Source organism: Rhinopithecus bieti, unplaced genomic scaffold (genome assembly GCF_001698545.2).
Source record: "Rhinopithecus bieti isolate Rb0 unplaced genomic scaffold, ASM169854v2 scaffold_34818, whole genome shotgun sequence".
Taxonomy (NCBI): domain Eukaryota; kingdom Metazoa; phylum Chordata; class Mammalia; order Primates; family Cercopithecidae; genus Rhinopithecus; species Rhinopithecus bieti.
In genome coordinates, this window is record NW_016815484.1 from 453048 (window position 1) to 467742 (window position 14695).

Genomic DNA, 14695 nt, shown 5'->3' on the forward strand with positions numbered 1-14695 from the left:
AAAAAAAAAAAAAAAAAAAAAAAACACTGAGCTCTAATACCATCAAAGCAGTTTTTAATATTTACTGAGCATTTATGGTACAGCTCATTTTCTCATTTTTTAAATCATTCACATCAGTAATTCAGCATGCTTCACTTGTTCAGACTGTCTTGCTGAACACTGTTATCTCCAATCTACTAAACTGGCCCCTGAAAGTTTTAAAGATTTTCTTGAAGGAGCTGAGGTAAAACTTGACCTTTGAGTCCTATAGTTGTTACCTAGGCAAATTGTTCTATTGTGGTAGAAATGAAATAATGATCAACAGAGAAGAGCATGAAGATAATGGAAGTGTCAAGTGAAGGAAACTGTGATAATGCGGTACTAACTCTAACATGGTCCGCTGCCCATGGCATTTTATGTTAAAACAAACAAACGTGAGTTTATAACTGATGACAATTTTTTGAGCTATTATACCTGCTGCAAGTAATGCTAACTATATAACTTGTTTGGGTCATGTCTTAGATTAGTCGCAAGCGATGGCCAGACTGCTAACAACAAGAGCCTTGGAGTCATAGCCATCAATTAGGTTCCACCAGTGCAACCTGTGGCTCATTTCATGGTGCTCAACTTGACATAACTCAAATTATTTGGGGGTGATGGTAGTGGTGTTAGTAAAAATAGTTTTTAAAAAAATGGCCAAAATAATCATTTTACTTAGACATTAGTCATATATATATCTGTCTGTAGACACTCTTAATGTCTATATTAATTTTTTCACACTCCCTTTACATTAAAAAACATTACAATGTAGAAGCTGAAAAGCACAGATTCTGAAGTCAGACTGCCTAAGTTTGAATCCCAGCTGCACTACTTACTTGTGTTGCCATGTGCAAGGTGTAATTAAATTATTTTCTTCAGTTTCCTCATCAGTAAAATATGGATAATAACTATCACATAGGATTATTGCGATGATTAAACAAATTAATGCAAGTGCTTGACTCATAAGCCCTATACAGGAGTTAGCTCTTATTGTAGCAATGTTTATATTTTATTTAATTCACTAATTATTGCTAGATTGTTGTGGAGGTCATAAGCTTATACTCATAAACGCTTTTTTTCTGTAGGACTGATTGCTGTTTCAGTCCAGATGATAAGCTCATAGTCACTGGTACATCTGTTCAAAGAGGATGTGGCAGTGGCAAACTTGTTTTCTTTGAGCGTAGGACTTTCCAAAGGGTGTATGAAATAGACATCACAGATGCGGTACGTATATTCTTTTCTCCTCAGCCTTGAGAATACATAAAGTTTTCCTCTTACCCATCTTTTGGTTTTGTTTGTTAAGTAGAACATAAGCCCTGGCCCTGAGAGCACGGTGATAACTGCTTTTCACTCTAGCATAGGAGTTATCAGTATGTTGTGAACTGCTGATCTACCCTATCCCTTTCCACAACCCAGTGTTTCCTATGGGCCTACACTTTAGTAGTAATTTCAGCTGGGCCTGAGATGTTTCCCCCTCTCTACCAACCAAATTGAGGAGGGAAGAAGATGATCATCATGTAGAATACAGAAAGGAGCATCCCACAATGGGCATGTTTGTGAGGATCTAGGGATTGTCGACGAAAGTGAAAGGTTAAGAAGTGACGAAGTTTAACATTGTTCTTGAAACCATGAAAACTTTGACAGAACTCTGCTTGTGTGGGTTGTAGTCATTAAAGTCAGGCTCAGCTTGCACTGAACTTATTTGCTATTTAGTTATTTGGAAATTTAAAACATTTCAGATTTAACTTCTACACTTGAAAAAAAAAATTAGTTTTCTTCACAGATTTATATGAACACTAAAACACCAGCATTCACTTGTTCATTCATTCATTTGTTCATGTCCTGAGACTGAGACTGGAGCCACATGTTATACAATAAGAATGAAAATTCCCAGAGGAAAATTTGACTTCCTTTAAACTGTGTATTATTATTTACATGGTAAGGCAAATCATTGTAATTTTCTCAGTATGAAACAGGCCAATTAATGTCTGTGTACATTTTCTTTGGCTCATTGTCAGATCTTTTAGTAATGTCCTGTATCTTAAACAATGTTCTTATGTAGGTTTTTCCAGTTGTTTCAGCTCTTGGTAAACAGTTGAGACATATTATGCACTTAAGTGACTCAGACAATTGAACAACTGTTTTTAAATCACCAGCAAAAAACTCCTGTCTCTAATGTTCTAGTATTATTATGAAGTCTTAATTTGCAGGTTCTGAATGTAAAACCACAGTATAGTTAGAGTATTATAGGAAAAGTGAAATAACAATGAGATTAATTCTACATGAGTACTTATGTTTAATAGATTCTAATCTCATGACATAATTTGAAAGGTGCCAGCACTCACATTGCTTTTTCTGGGTGTATTAGGAGCCAACTAAAACACTAGAGTCAAAGAAAACAATCGAATCTATCAACTTTCATCTCAGAAAGTAAAATTATTGTAATCATTTGTTCCAGATATAAGTTGTGTTCTACTGTGCCTCTAAATGACTGTACATTTCAGTATCACACTTGATGTATTTTTAAATTGTAGCTTAAGTTGAAGTGTAAATAAATTAAGGAATGTAGACATATGATTGCACTTTTAAGGACATGCTGGGCTTCTGTAGTTTATAGGAAGAACATGCTGTTTGCTGGAAAAATCAGTGTCTCATAGTGTGATACATTTTTGTTCTCTGTGTTACTTTTATAGGTAGATCTTTTTCTCCATAGTACTTACCCCCGCCCCTCATATATTGTATGTTTGTTTGATTTTGTCTGTCGTCTTCTACCAGGATGTAAGTCACACAGGGCAGAAACTTTTTGTTCACTGCAGTATCCTTGGTGCATAGCTCTTAATATTCATTGAATGAGTGAGAGATATACTTGGGAAGTGCAAGTAAGGCATATTGTAGATCATAGGTGTGTCTTTGGAGAGTGAGGCAGGAGAGAGATATCTAGAGTCAGAAAGGTAAAACTGGTCTTGTATACAATAAGAAAATGACTATGTTGTGTTGTTTTTTTTTTTTTCTTCAAAGCAAAGGAAGACACATTCGGATCTAAGTTTTGAAATGGTTAATTCTTGTTGAAATATAAAGTTTAGTTTTATAAGATTTGGTGAGTCTGTGTAGATAAAGCCAGAAATTTATAATTTGGGAGACTGGGTGAATGTTCATTGACATAAAAATACATAGAGATAAAATAAAACAAATTTTGGAAGAAAGTGAATTCTGCTCTTGATATGTTGAGCTTGAAATACCTATAGGACTTCTGTGTAGAGATACTCAATATGCAGATGGTTTAATAAGTTTGGTGCATAAGAGAAAGAAGGGACAGGTTTGGTAAAACATTTTTAGTGCATAGTTGAAATGTTGATTGCTGATGGTTTGGTTAAGGTAAGGGAATAAAGGATAGAAAAATGAGCCGTAAGAAGCATCATCATTTAAGAGACGAGAAAATGAGAAGAAGCTAAGAAAGGAGAAGTTTCATTAAATAAACAGAACATACAATATTGAATCATCTTTAAAAAGTCAGAAGACAAATTATGAGATCTATTTTAATAGATGGATGAAGAGAGAACTTCAAATAGGAACAAAACCACACCCCCTGAGGAGTCCTATTAAATTGTTGATTTAGTGAGGGTGAGGGCTTATTGTTATTGTTAACATCAAATAGTATCATTTTTCTGTTTATATATTAGAATGCTATGTTAAATAAAGGGGCTTTTAACAGTGCCTTTGACCTATTGTCCCAAGTTTTACGTCTTCTTGGAATGTAAAAAAATAAATAAATAAATTTCTTGGAATGAATAAAAGGTGAACATTTTGCTAGAAGAGCCAAAAGACACCTCTTTTATAATTTTGTGTTGGAAATACCACACTCCACGGTAGTAAGGAACTTAACTGTGTGTTTTAATTTGCATAAAAGGCAGCATCTCAGATTCTTAATATCAGCAGTTAGTAGTGTACTTATTTGACTAAGGCACAGACAGACAGTGATGGTATTATGTCTGTCCTAGATGTGTTCATTTACTGAACACATATGATTGGTTACGCTCTTCCCACGCTGTCTTCTAAAACAGAATAAACCCCTACATGCTTATATTCTAGAACACCAGGCTCAGTATAGGTATATGGAGCCAAACATTGTTTTCAGTCAGAAAATGTTAACGATCTTTGCAGTTATTCCTATTAACTAAAAGTATCTTCACAAAACATAGCTTTTAAAATTACAGCAAGGGCATTTTCTATAATTATTTTGAAACAAAGTTTTTTAAAAACCCAAAACTTGTTCTAATTCTGTTCTCTGCATTGTCATATTCTCTGAAAAATTTCCTTTCTATATTCAGTGTAGAGATTCTCAAGTCTGTTTGCTGCGAGATGGTATATATTTCTTTAACATTTGCTGTTTCACCATACAATGTTTGCACACATTTTACAACTCTGCTAAAATTTTTAGACATTTCCCTTGTAGTCTAATTGCATTTCCTCAAATTATACACTGAAATAGTTTGTTTGTGTCCTCACCCAAATCTCATCTTGAATTGTAGCTCCTCTTGTGTTGTGGGAAAGACCTGGTGGGATGTAATTGAATCATGAGGGCGTGTCTTTTCTGTGCTGTTCTTGTGATAGTGAGTAAGTCTCTTGAGATCTGATGGTTTTATAAAGGGGAGTTCCCCTGCACCTGCTCTCTTGCCTGCTGCCATGTAAGACGTGCCTTTGCCCCTCCTTCACCTTCCACCATGATTGTAAGGCCTCCCCAGCCATGTGGAACTGTGAGTCAATTAAACCTCTTTCTTCTATAAATTATTCAGTCTAGGGTGTATTTTTATTAGCAGTGTGAGAATGGACTAATACACACTCTCTCTCTCTCTCTCTCTCTCTCTCTCTCTCTCTCTCTCTCTCTCTCTCTCTCTCTCTCTCTGTTTCTTAAAATACACATTGGGGCTCTTTTCTTGTACTTCTACATTTGAACAAACACACGTAGTTTGGTTATAGCTTCTTCAAATAGTGNCTCTCTCTCTCTCTCTGCCCCCTCTCATTTATTATCTAATTCTTTGTGATTTGAATAGTATGCTTGGCCTCTTAGATGAATTCCAGAATATAACTTGAACCTTGAGTTTACAAATTCACTTCTTTTTTTTTTTTTTGTAAGACAGTACGTTATGCTTTTTTTTTTTACATAAAGGGCTTCCATTACTCTGTTTTATATAATAAAAGCATAGGAAAGAAAGAATGGATAAAATACAACTTGACGATGACATGTCAGTTTTTAAAATTAATTTTATTTAGCTGAAATTATTAAATTTTAAGCTTTTCTTAAGAGCCAGTATTTAGGGAAATGCTCTGAAATAATATTATTAGCTTGGTAGTTTTTCATCAAATGATAATTTATTGTGAAATGACTAATAGAATTTTCTTTTTAACTAGTATAAACCAAGGGACATGGTTTATGCAATTGTACCAGTATACTACCATTTATATTTTTTAACTTAAGCATGGTTAATCAGGTTGTTTTAACCTGATATTGTTTCATGGTCTCTGCACCTCATTTGCTTTTGGCAATAATTTCAGAGCTAGCAGGCATTCCCATGGGTAAAGAGGGAAAAGGAGGAAAGGAAAAAAGCCAGGAATTTTATACCTGAGCCTAACTTCTTTTCTAATTTGTTTGTTTGCCTAGGTACTTTGGTGAGAGTCCTCTATTTTTGTAAATACTGGCTGAACAAAATGAGGATAAGAAACAATTAAAAAACTAAACCTTTATTTTTGAAAACACTGCTATATAACATCTAGCATAACCTAGCATATGGCCTCTGAAGTGACAGAAAAGGAAATATGCTTTGATATTTTCAACTAATATGCCTTGGACATTTTAAAGTTGATTGAAAAGGCCTGGCATGGTGGCTTATGCCTATAATCCCAGCATTTTGGGAGGCCAAGGCAGGTGGATCACCTGAGGTCAGGAGTTCAAGACCAGCCTGGCCAACATGATGAAACCTTGTCTCCACTAAAACTACAAAAATCAGCCGGGTGTGGTGGTGGGAGCCTGTAATCCCAGCTACTCAGTAGGCTGAGGAAGGAGAATAGCTTGAACCTGGGAGGTGGAGGTTGTGGTAAGCCGAGATGGTGCCACTGCACTCCACCCTGGGCAACAGGGTGAGACTCCATCTCAATAAATAAATAAATAAATACATACATACATACATACATACATACATACATTAATTAATTAAAGTTGATTGAAAATCCTAATATTAACATAAGAAATATGATAGTAAAGGTCTTTTAAGGAAGGAAAAAAACCTCATTTTTGATTTCTAGATAGTATGTGTTTTTCTTTAAGACATTTTTTTAGATAGTAAAGAACAAGGATAATCTTACGTTTTTACTTCCTTCTATCATGGCTTGTTTTTCAGAATATCCCTTTCCTGTGAGAAATGAAATGTATAATATGCATGCCTCATTCATGTTCTCTAAAAAAGAAAACTCAAAATATGAAGTATTTGGTGTCTTCTGTCAATTTGAAATATTATGATCATCATTGTTTTCAAGAGGCTAACTCTATAGTTTGAGAAAGCATATATTCTGGAAATGAAAGTGCTAACACTTTCAGGTTGATTGAAAAGGCCTGGCGTGGTGTAAATGTTATACATCACATTTTGTATGTGATGTATAATTACACATGTTATACATGTAACATAATTATGCATAACATAAATTTAAAGAGTGTATATTCTGGAAATGAATGTGTTAACACTTTTCATTTCACAAAAAAAGTTTTTGTGTTATTATTAAGAGAGAATATTGATGTTTTAAATTCAGAGAGATTGAAGAGGAAGACTAAATGGATAAAAAGAGCCATGAAATAATAGACCCTTTATGAACCTAGCTATTTATCTTAATTTATAATGTGTAAGGGACATACTGGCCATTCAGACTACGGTCAGTCTCCATTATTTGTACTTAGGGAGGGAAGCAGAAAGATAATTCAAATTAATGGATATTTCAGAAATCCTCAGAATTGGCTTTGGAATGTATCTTTGTTCTTACATTTGAATGTGGATATAGCTGATCTGGGAATTCACTTCAAACAAATTAATGATACTATACCTGTGAAAGTTTGACTCTGAAGGAGTTGAGGAACTCATCTGTTCTTTCATTTCTTACTGGGAATAGAATAATCATCTATTTTACTGATATAAAGTCCCAACTCAGGCAGAATTGCACCTCCTTATAAGTTTCTAAAAATAAAGGAGTCAAGCATTGTCTCTGCCCAGAGTCATACAAGGAGTAGTAGTATACAGAGAGAACTTGAGCTATCAGCACTGCAAATGCTAACTGAAAATAAACTTGAAAGACTACATTTGGCATTTATCTGCCTTCTAAAATATAGTGAAACCTCTTTAATGTGAAACACAAGGAAATGGAAAAAATGGGCTTTGAATTAACTAGCTTTCCATTATCTGATTTTTATTATAGAGCAATCAGGCAGCTGGTTGACTAGGGAATAGCATTTGCTTTGAATTATGTGTATTATTTTGAATAACGTGATACCAGGTTAATGAAATATTACTATAATTCACTTTTTAAAGGAGGATTAAACAATGCATATCCTAGAGGGAGCCTGAGTAGCATATTTGTATTTAATAAAATATGCATATTTGCCCACAGCCAAGTGATAGGACGGTATACCTAATTAACATAGGTGTGTGGAGCACTTGCTCACTGAGAACAGAAAGGTGAAGTCTCAGAACACTGATTGTTTCTTGGTCTTCCAAGATGTATGAATATTTGATAGGAAAACTGAGAGTAAGTAGAAAATGATGGAGTTTTAGTGTAAATTTGCCAGTACATGTTTCTTTCTCTGGCCCTATCTTTTTTCCAGGATCAAAAGCCAACTTCTAGCATGGCTTATTAGGACAGTGTTTTACTGTCAAGAAGTGCAGTGGTCACTTAGTACTAGTATCTCTAGGAGTATTTTCTTTCATCACTGGAGAAAAGAGATGCCAGTGGAATATGGTGAAAACAACATTGCATTTTGCTGCCTTCATAATTTGGACTACAAGACCACCTTGAAAAACTTAAACCCTTTTGGGGGAATTTCCTAAAGCAAGCAGCACACACGTTTAAATGGAAACTTGAATTCAGCTGGACTTACCTACTAAGCCAGCATCAATAACACTTGATTAAATTACTTCTTTGATACTCTTCTCAGCCATCTCTAAATTCACCTAGAGGTATCTATATTATGAAGGTTCCAGAACAGTTGTTCTTCATATTTGAAGAATACAGTTGAATGTTTATCTGTAGGCACACGAGAGTAAAGAGAAAAGATATCTCAGATTTCATGGTGGTTTAACTGTTAATATCTATGACATAAAATCTTAACATGTTTTCAGGTAGGGGAGATGACAGGAACTAGTTTAGTGCTGATTCCTTTTTATTATTTTAAAAAATTATGATACTGTAAAATTGACCTTTTAAGAAAACACACAGTTCTGTGATTTTAACGCATGTACATATTCATGTAATCACCATCAACACAATCAGTATACAGAACAGTTCAATCACCCCTAAAACTCCTTTTGCTATCCCTCTATAGTTTACACACTCACCCCTTCTTCCACCCCCAACTCCTAAGCCCTGGCATTCACTGATCTGTTCTCCAACATTATTGTGTTACGGTTTCAAGAATGTCATATGAATCAGCAGTCTCCAACTTTTTTGGCACCAGGGACTGGTTTTGTGAAAGACAATATTTCCACAGACAAGACCAGGATTAGGGTGAGGCAAGTGAGATGCCTTCCTCAATCACAAAGTTTAGAGGGGCGCTAAAACACTTAGTAATCAAGATAAATAACATTTTAATGCAACAGTATAAAAAACGCAAGAAATCTATGATGAATAAAATACCAAATTTTTAAATAAAAATGGGATCAGTAACAGTGCTATGCCAAGCTGTATTACAGCCTAAGGCAAAAGGAAAACTCAGTTGGACTGATCCTGTCTTTATTTAAAATGTTGATGTTTTGTTTGTCATAGATTTTTTGTTTTTATTTTTTAATTATTATTATTGGTGGAGACTAGAGTTGGGGAAATGGTAACTCACTTCTGCTTGAGTGATACATTGAATTCTGGACTTCTTCCCAAATCCTCCTACTACTCTTTACTTTTCAGAGTCCTCAGATAGGTACCCTATGCCTTCTGCCCTGGTTTTTAAACAACATTCAGAGGGAGAGACTGAATGGAGTATGTTTCTGCTGTCTACAATGGTGATGGAAAAAACAAAATGAAGCAGTACGGATTATAGCAGATTTACCTAGGAGGAAGCTTCTAAGTTAGCTACACGTTTGGAGGGACATTCATATGGTAGGAAATAAAATAATGTCATTGATCCTAGAATGAGTCACCTCTCTTACTTGGGTGGTATGTTCCCTTGACATAGCTATGCCACAAGGAAGAGCTACTGGCTTTTGCTTAATTAGCTGCCATTGGTATTAAGCATACTTGGCTCAGTTTCTCAGTGTTATTTTCCAGAGCTCATTCCTCTTGCCTACCTGCGCACTATGACATAACTCTCCTGTATAAAAATTAGACTTAACAGATTTTACAACTTCCCTAAAGAGTTCATTTCTATGTATGAAATCCCTCACCGTCAGATCATTTTTTTTCTTTGCTTTTAGCCTCACATTCTCATGTTTAGAGCCTACATCCTTTGCTCTGGTCCTCATGGAGTTGGAGAACAGCTGGTTAATATCCTCTGTTTCCTTGAAGATTATAAAGTTACTGTTCAGTCTTGTCTTTGTCTGAGGGAACCAAACTTAGTCTTTTGTTCTTTTTTGTTTGTTAACATTTCCTTGTGGATCTTGTTTTCTCCACACTTCTGTTGTCTTTGATACTCTCTTCTCAGCCATTTCTAAATTCTCCAGTGACCAAATTGAAGTAAGGGTCTCCTCAGGGCTGATGGTGTCATGTGGGTGGTAAGGGCATCATCATATTACTAATGTTTATTCACATAATGCATGGCACGTAGTAGATGCTCAGTGAAGATGTATTTATGAATTTTGCTTTACTTTTTATTACATTTTATTCTGTTACATTCTTGTTGGGACTAACTGTAATGTCCTTTTCCTTACCACCTTCTCAAGTTTTTATTTTTTGGTTAATAGTTTTTAAAAATCAATTTGGAATTTCAGTGCATGTATTTTCTTTTTTTCTTTTTTTTGAGACAGAGTCTCACTCTGTCGCCCAGGCTGGAGTGTAGTGGCATGATCTCAGCTCACTGCAACTTCTGTCGCCTGGGTTCAAGTGATTCTCCTGCCTCAGCCTCCCGAGTAGCTGGAAATTACAGGCACCAACCACCATGCCTGGCTAATTTTTGTAGTTTTAGTAGAGATGGAGTTTCACCATCTTGGCCAGGCTGGTCTTGGACTCCTGACCTTGTGATCCACCCGCCTCAGCCTCCCAAAGTGTTGGGATTATAGGCAAGAGCCACCACGCCCGGCCACATTTTCTTTTAGAATTGATGAAAGAAGTATGCATTTATTTTAATTGTCTACTTCTTAAAACTTTAGATGATCCTTTTTTCAGATTTACTACAAATAACCAGGTTTTGGGTTCATTAGAGGAAACACAGATTTACTGCAGATGCTTAAAATATTGGTAATTTAAACTCCACTGAATATAATTTGTTTTGATTCTTACACTATTAATGAATATGATATGTTTCCTGGATGTATTTTGTAACCTGTACTCTGTGCTTTGAAGCAAAAGTTATTTCTTTGAATTTGATACTTTATCAGAAGTCTAATCACTACTCTTCATTAGAATACGGGACAAATACTGATGTGATATAGTACTTATCACTTTGTTTTTCTCATCTTTATTATCTCTTTTTTTTTTTTAATTTAATTTTATTTTGTTTTTTGAAACATAGTCTTGCTCTGTTGCCTGGGCTGGAGTGCAGTGGTGTGATCTCAGCTCACTGCAACCTACACCTCCTGGGTTCAAGTGATTCTTGTGCCTCAGCCTCTCAAGTAGCTGGGATTACAAGCATGCATCACCACGCCCAGCTAATTTTTTTTTGTTTCTTAGTAGAGACAGGGTTTCACCATGTTGGCCAGGCTGGTCTTGAACTCCCGATCTCAGTTGATCTACCCAACTCAGCCTCCCAAGGTGCTGAGTGAGCTGTCATGCCTGGCCTCAATTAACTTTATAAATTTTTTGTAACTAGCACATTCTTGATTCAGGTGCAGTTTTTTAGATTCTCTATTCAATGTTCTCTTCTTTGAAATAACGTTTACTGTAGGAATCCAGATTCAAACCCTGCAGTGAAGCGTCCTTTCCTATGACCACCTATTTAACAATGATCTCATTTGGGAAGTTACAATGTGAGATGAAGGGCCAATCACGTGCTATCTTAGACTTCGTGAGCAAAAGAATGAGGACCAAAAGGAGGGCTTATCCAGTTTAATAGTTTATCCATTTCCTAGTATCATTTAACCCCATAACAAGCTATATTTTAAAAATCCACTCCTTAGTAGTGCCAGCATTTGCAAATGAAGGTTTTTCTGCTTCTATTTGTAGTCCTTCGAAACAATAGAAATAGTCAGTGTATCCCTTTTGATTAAACAGGAACTTTTTCCCCCCTTCTCTACACAAGAGTTTGATATTTTATTTAATAAGTATTTACATTTATTTAATAGGTATTTAAACTTGTGTAGACATGATTGCCATGAATGGCAGAGCTAGATAAGGAATTAGCCACTAGGTAATACTTATTAATTTTATTTATTATATTATTATATTTACTTATTAGGTAATTTATTCACCAGGGAGAAACATATTTCCTCTATAAAATGTAAAAAAAGAGAACTTGATTTGTAGATGTTTAAAAATGTTCAGAATGATACTTTTCTTTTCATAATGTGTAAACAAATAATACAGTAATAACTAGAGCTCCATTGTCTAACCCTAGCACCATATCACATCCCACTGAGGGACCAAGTAAAGGACTTTATGTCTTGTAGGATTTTCTGACAGTTTTTCTCCCTCAGCCTGAATCTGATGAATGATCTTTGGTAACAAGTTTTCCAGCTGTTGTATCAGAATTCTGGCCAAACTTTCACAAGTATGTATAGTGTGGGGAAGAACAAGGTCTATAATTAAAATGTATCCCAGGACAGTATTTTTCCTTTATGGAAATGATAAATAATGGTCTTGTAGGAGGATGGGTTGTGACACCCCCAAAGGACTAAATAAAAGTATAATATTTAAAACATCTTTACCTGTACTATAGTAAGATAAATAATATTTTACATATCCTGTGTAGTTTGTCTATACAGGAAGATTCAGTTTTTCCTGTGTTTTCTTGGTTTTACATACTTAATGATTTCCAAGATCTGATTACATATATTTTTTTATCTAGCAGTTAGAGATTTAATAAGTTTCATGCATTACTGTTTTATATATATAAACACAGGATTGGTGGTCATTATCTTTATGCCTATCTCTGTTGATAAATGAAGAAATGTAAAGGAGCCCGGGTCTGTGTAGACCAAACATAGAAAAACCAGGTGGAGTTTGGTTTACAGTGTGGGTCTTAAGTGATCAGAAATAGACATGAGGTGCTTCTCATGCCTTTTCACAACCTGGTCTCCATAATAAATGATAATATCTCATATAAACAGATGAGGCGCCTCTTCTCTAGAAATGACTAGCCTGAGGCCCCAGCGCCTGAGGCTCCTCTTAGGCATGAGCTCCATATCTTGACACACCTACCATATCTTGGTATCCCATTCTGTGCCCACCAGTGGGAAGCTCTGCTGCATCTAAGTGGATCCCCTGGGGTGGGACCTCTGGGGTCATTTGCCTTGTAGGATGACCACCCACCTGGGTCACTCACCCTGTGGACTCCTGTTCTCAGTCTCCTGTTTGTTTCCTGCTCACAGACTATCATTAATAAGAATAATTACCAGACTTTCTTCAGTCATTACTTGTGCCTTCTTTGCCTTCACAGATTCTTCTCAAGTAACAGGGCTGAAGCAGACTTTTACTGTTTTGAATTAGGTGAACAACATTGTATTTAATTTTCTTTCCCAAGAGACCTTCCATTTTCTCTGAGAACTTTTTCTCGTGATGAAATTCTTAGGCAGGTTTATTATCAGATACAGATGGGATTCATTTAGTGCCAAGGATGACTACTAGGTTCCAGATTTTTGCTGCTTTAGTGGTTATCTTTATTTTATAGCACAGACTGTAAATTAGTTATTTTAGTAAAAGCATTTTTCACGAGTTTGATGGGAATTAATTTGATAATTAGATGCCAGTTTTTAAAACACATAATCTATACATCTGTATCAAATATGTATGACAGGTGCAAAGCAACACTTTCCCTTACTTGGTTTTCTGCAGCAGCCCCACATTTATGAAAATACTATGGCATTTTTTCTTTTCACCATTGCACTCCTGTCTGGCCTAGTAGAGAATTTTTCAGGTTAGGGAAGGGAGAAGATTGAGAAGATTTCTGGAAAAAAAAAAAAAAAAAAAAAAAAACAGTTGCCCCAAGTCTGGCCCATGGTAGAGCTTCCTTGGAACTGGGGGAATGTAGAAGAGGGGTAAAGGAGAGGCATATGCTCACTTAGCAAGATGTGTAGAGAAAATGTCTGCCTTTAAACTTTTCCGTTGAGGGGATGTCTGTAGAGATCAGGTGGTGCTAATGACTATTAGTTATTGGAGACTGGGGCTTACTCACCATATTTGCTTCCTGAACTTTAGAGGGATGAAGCCAAGTCTTGTGGCCCATGCATACGGCAAAGCCATCCCAAGTCTGAGAAAAGCAAGGCTTTGGGAGAGAATGGAAGGAACAAAGACAGGAAAAATAGCCTGGAAAAGTTGAAACAATTCCCATTTTACTCTTATACTTCCCTGGCCCAATATTTTAATATAGAAATAGTTGTTCTTTCTCTGTGAAGAAAATCTTGGGCTTGTGGAAATCTGAAGAAAGTTCTTTCTCCAGTATTTTTTTGTTCTTATCTGTTTTCTTTTTATTTGTTTTGGGTTCACATCTGGATCTGCTTTCTTAGTGTCTGGAATCTGCACACACACACACACACACACACACCCATTCAAATGTGTTGGATAGTCCCGAGGATGTCTGTAACTCTAAGACTGCCTCTATACAAGTCTGCAAAATTGTGTGACAGTCTCCTTCACGGTCAGGTGTCAGGCTTTTCATTTGAAAATTGTGAAAAATGCTTGTTCAGGGAATCATGGCCTTACCTTATCCATTCTTATACTGTATGATACTGTATGACAAAAACCAAACGTGAAAAAACCAGATGGAGTTTGGTTTACATTATGGGTCAGCAGCTGTGGAGGATCCGGAAATGGGGTTTCAACATAATCATGTTTAAGGTATAAAATTATGAAGGCTGTTGGCTTTCTTTTAGCATGTAGAATAAGGGCGGTGTTTAGATATGTGCATCGCAGATCCCTAAGATGTTACGCAGGCATGATTTCTTTTATAGTAACATTTGTGAACTGGGAACTAATGGGCTTTTTTTTTGGTAAATGATTTTAGTAATTCCTGCTTTTTAATACAAACTTGCTAAGGTTTCTACTGGGTTAGGTGAGTTTGGATATGATTAAATGTCTGCTACCTCCTTTCCTCCCCATCTTTCCAAATAGAGCTTTGCAT

At 35.8% G+C, this 14695-nt stretch overlaps 1 protein-coding gene across 3 annotated transcripts in view; it reads left to right on the forward strand.

Moving 5' to 3' along the window:
* The window catches only part of WDR70 (WD repeat domain 70), a 385782-nt gene that overhangs the window by 330878 nt on the left and 40209 nt on the right, over positions 1-14695 (forward strand). For 2 of the 3 annotated variants that reach the window (XM_017853195.1, XM_017853194.1), the window contains exon 13: positions 1104-1242. The exons of the other annotated variant lie outside the window; for it this stretch is intronic. In XM_017853195.1, coding sequence (XP_017708684.1) covers positions 1104-1242 — 139 coding nt within the window. The remainder of the gene's footprint in view (positions 1-1103; positions 1243-14695) is intronic. 3 annotated transcript variants of the gene reach the window in all.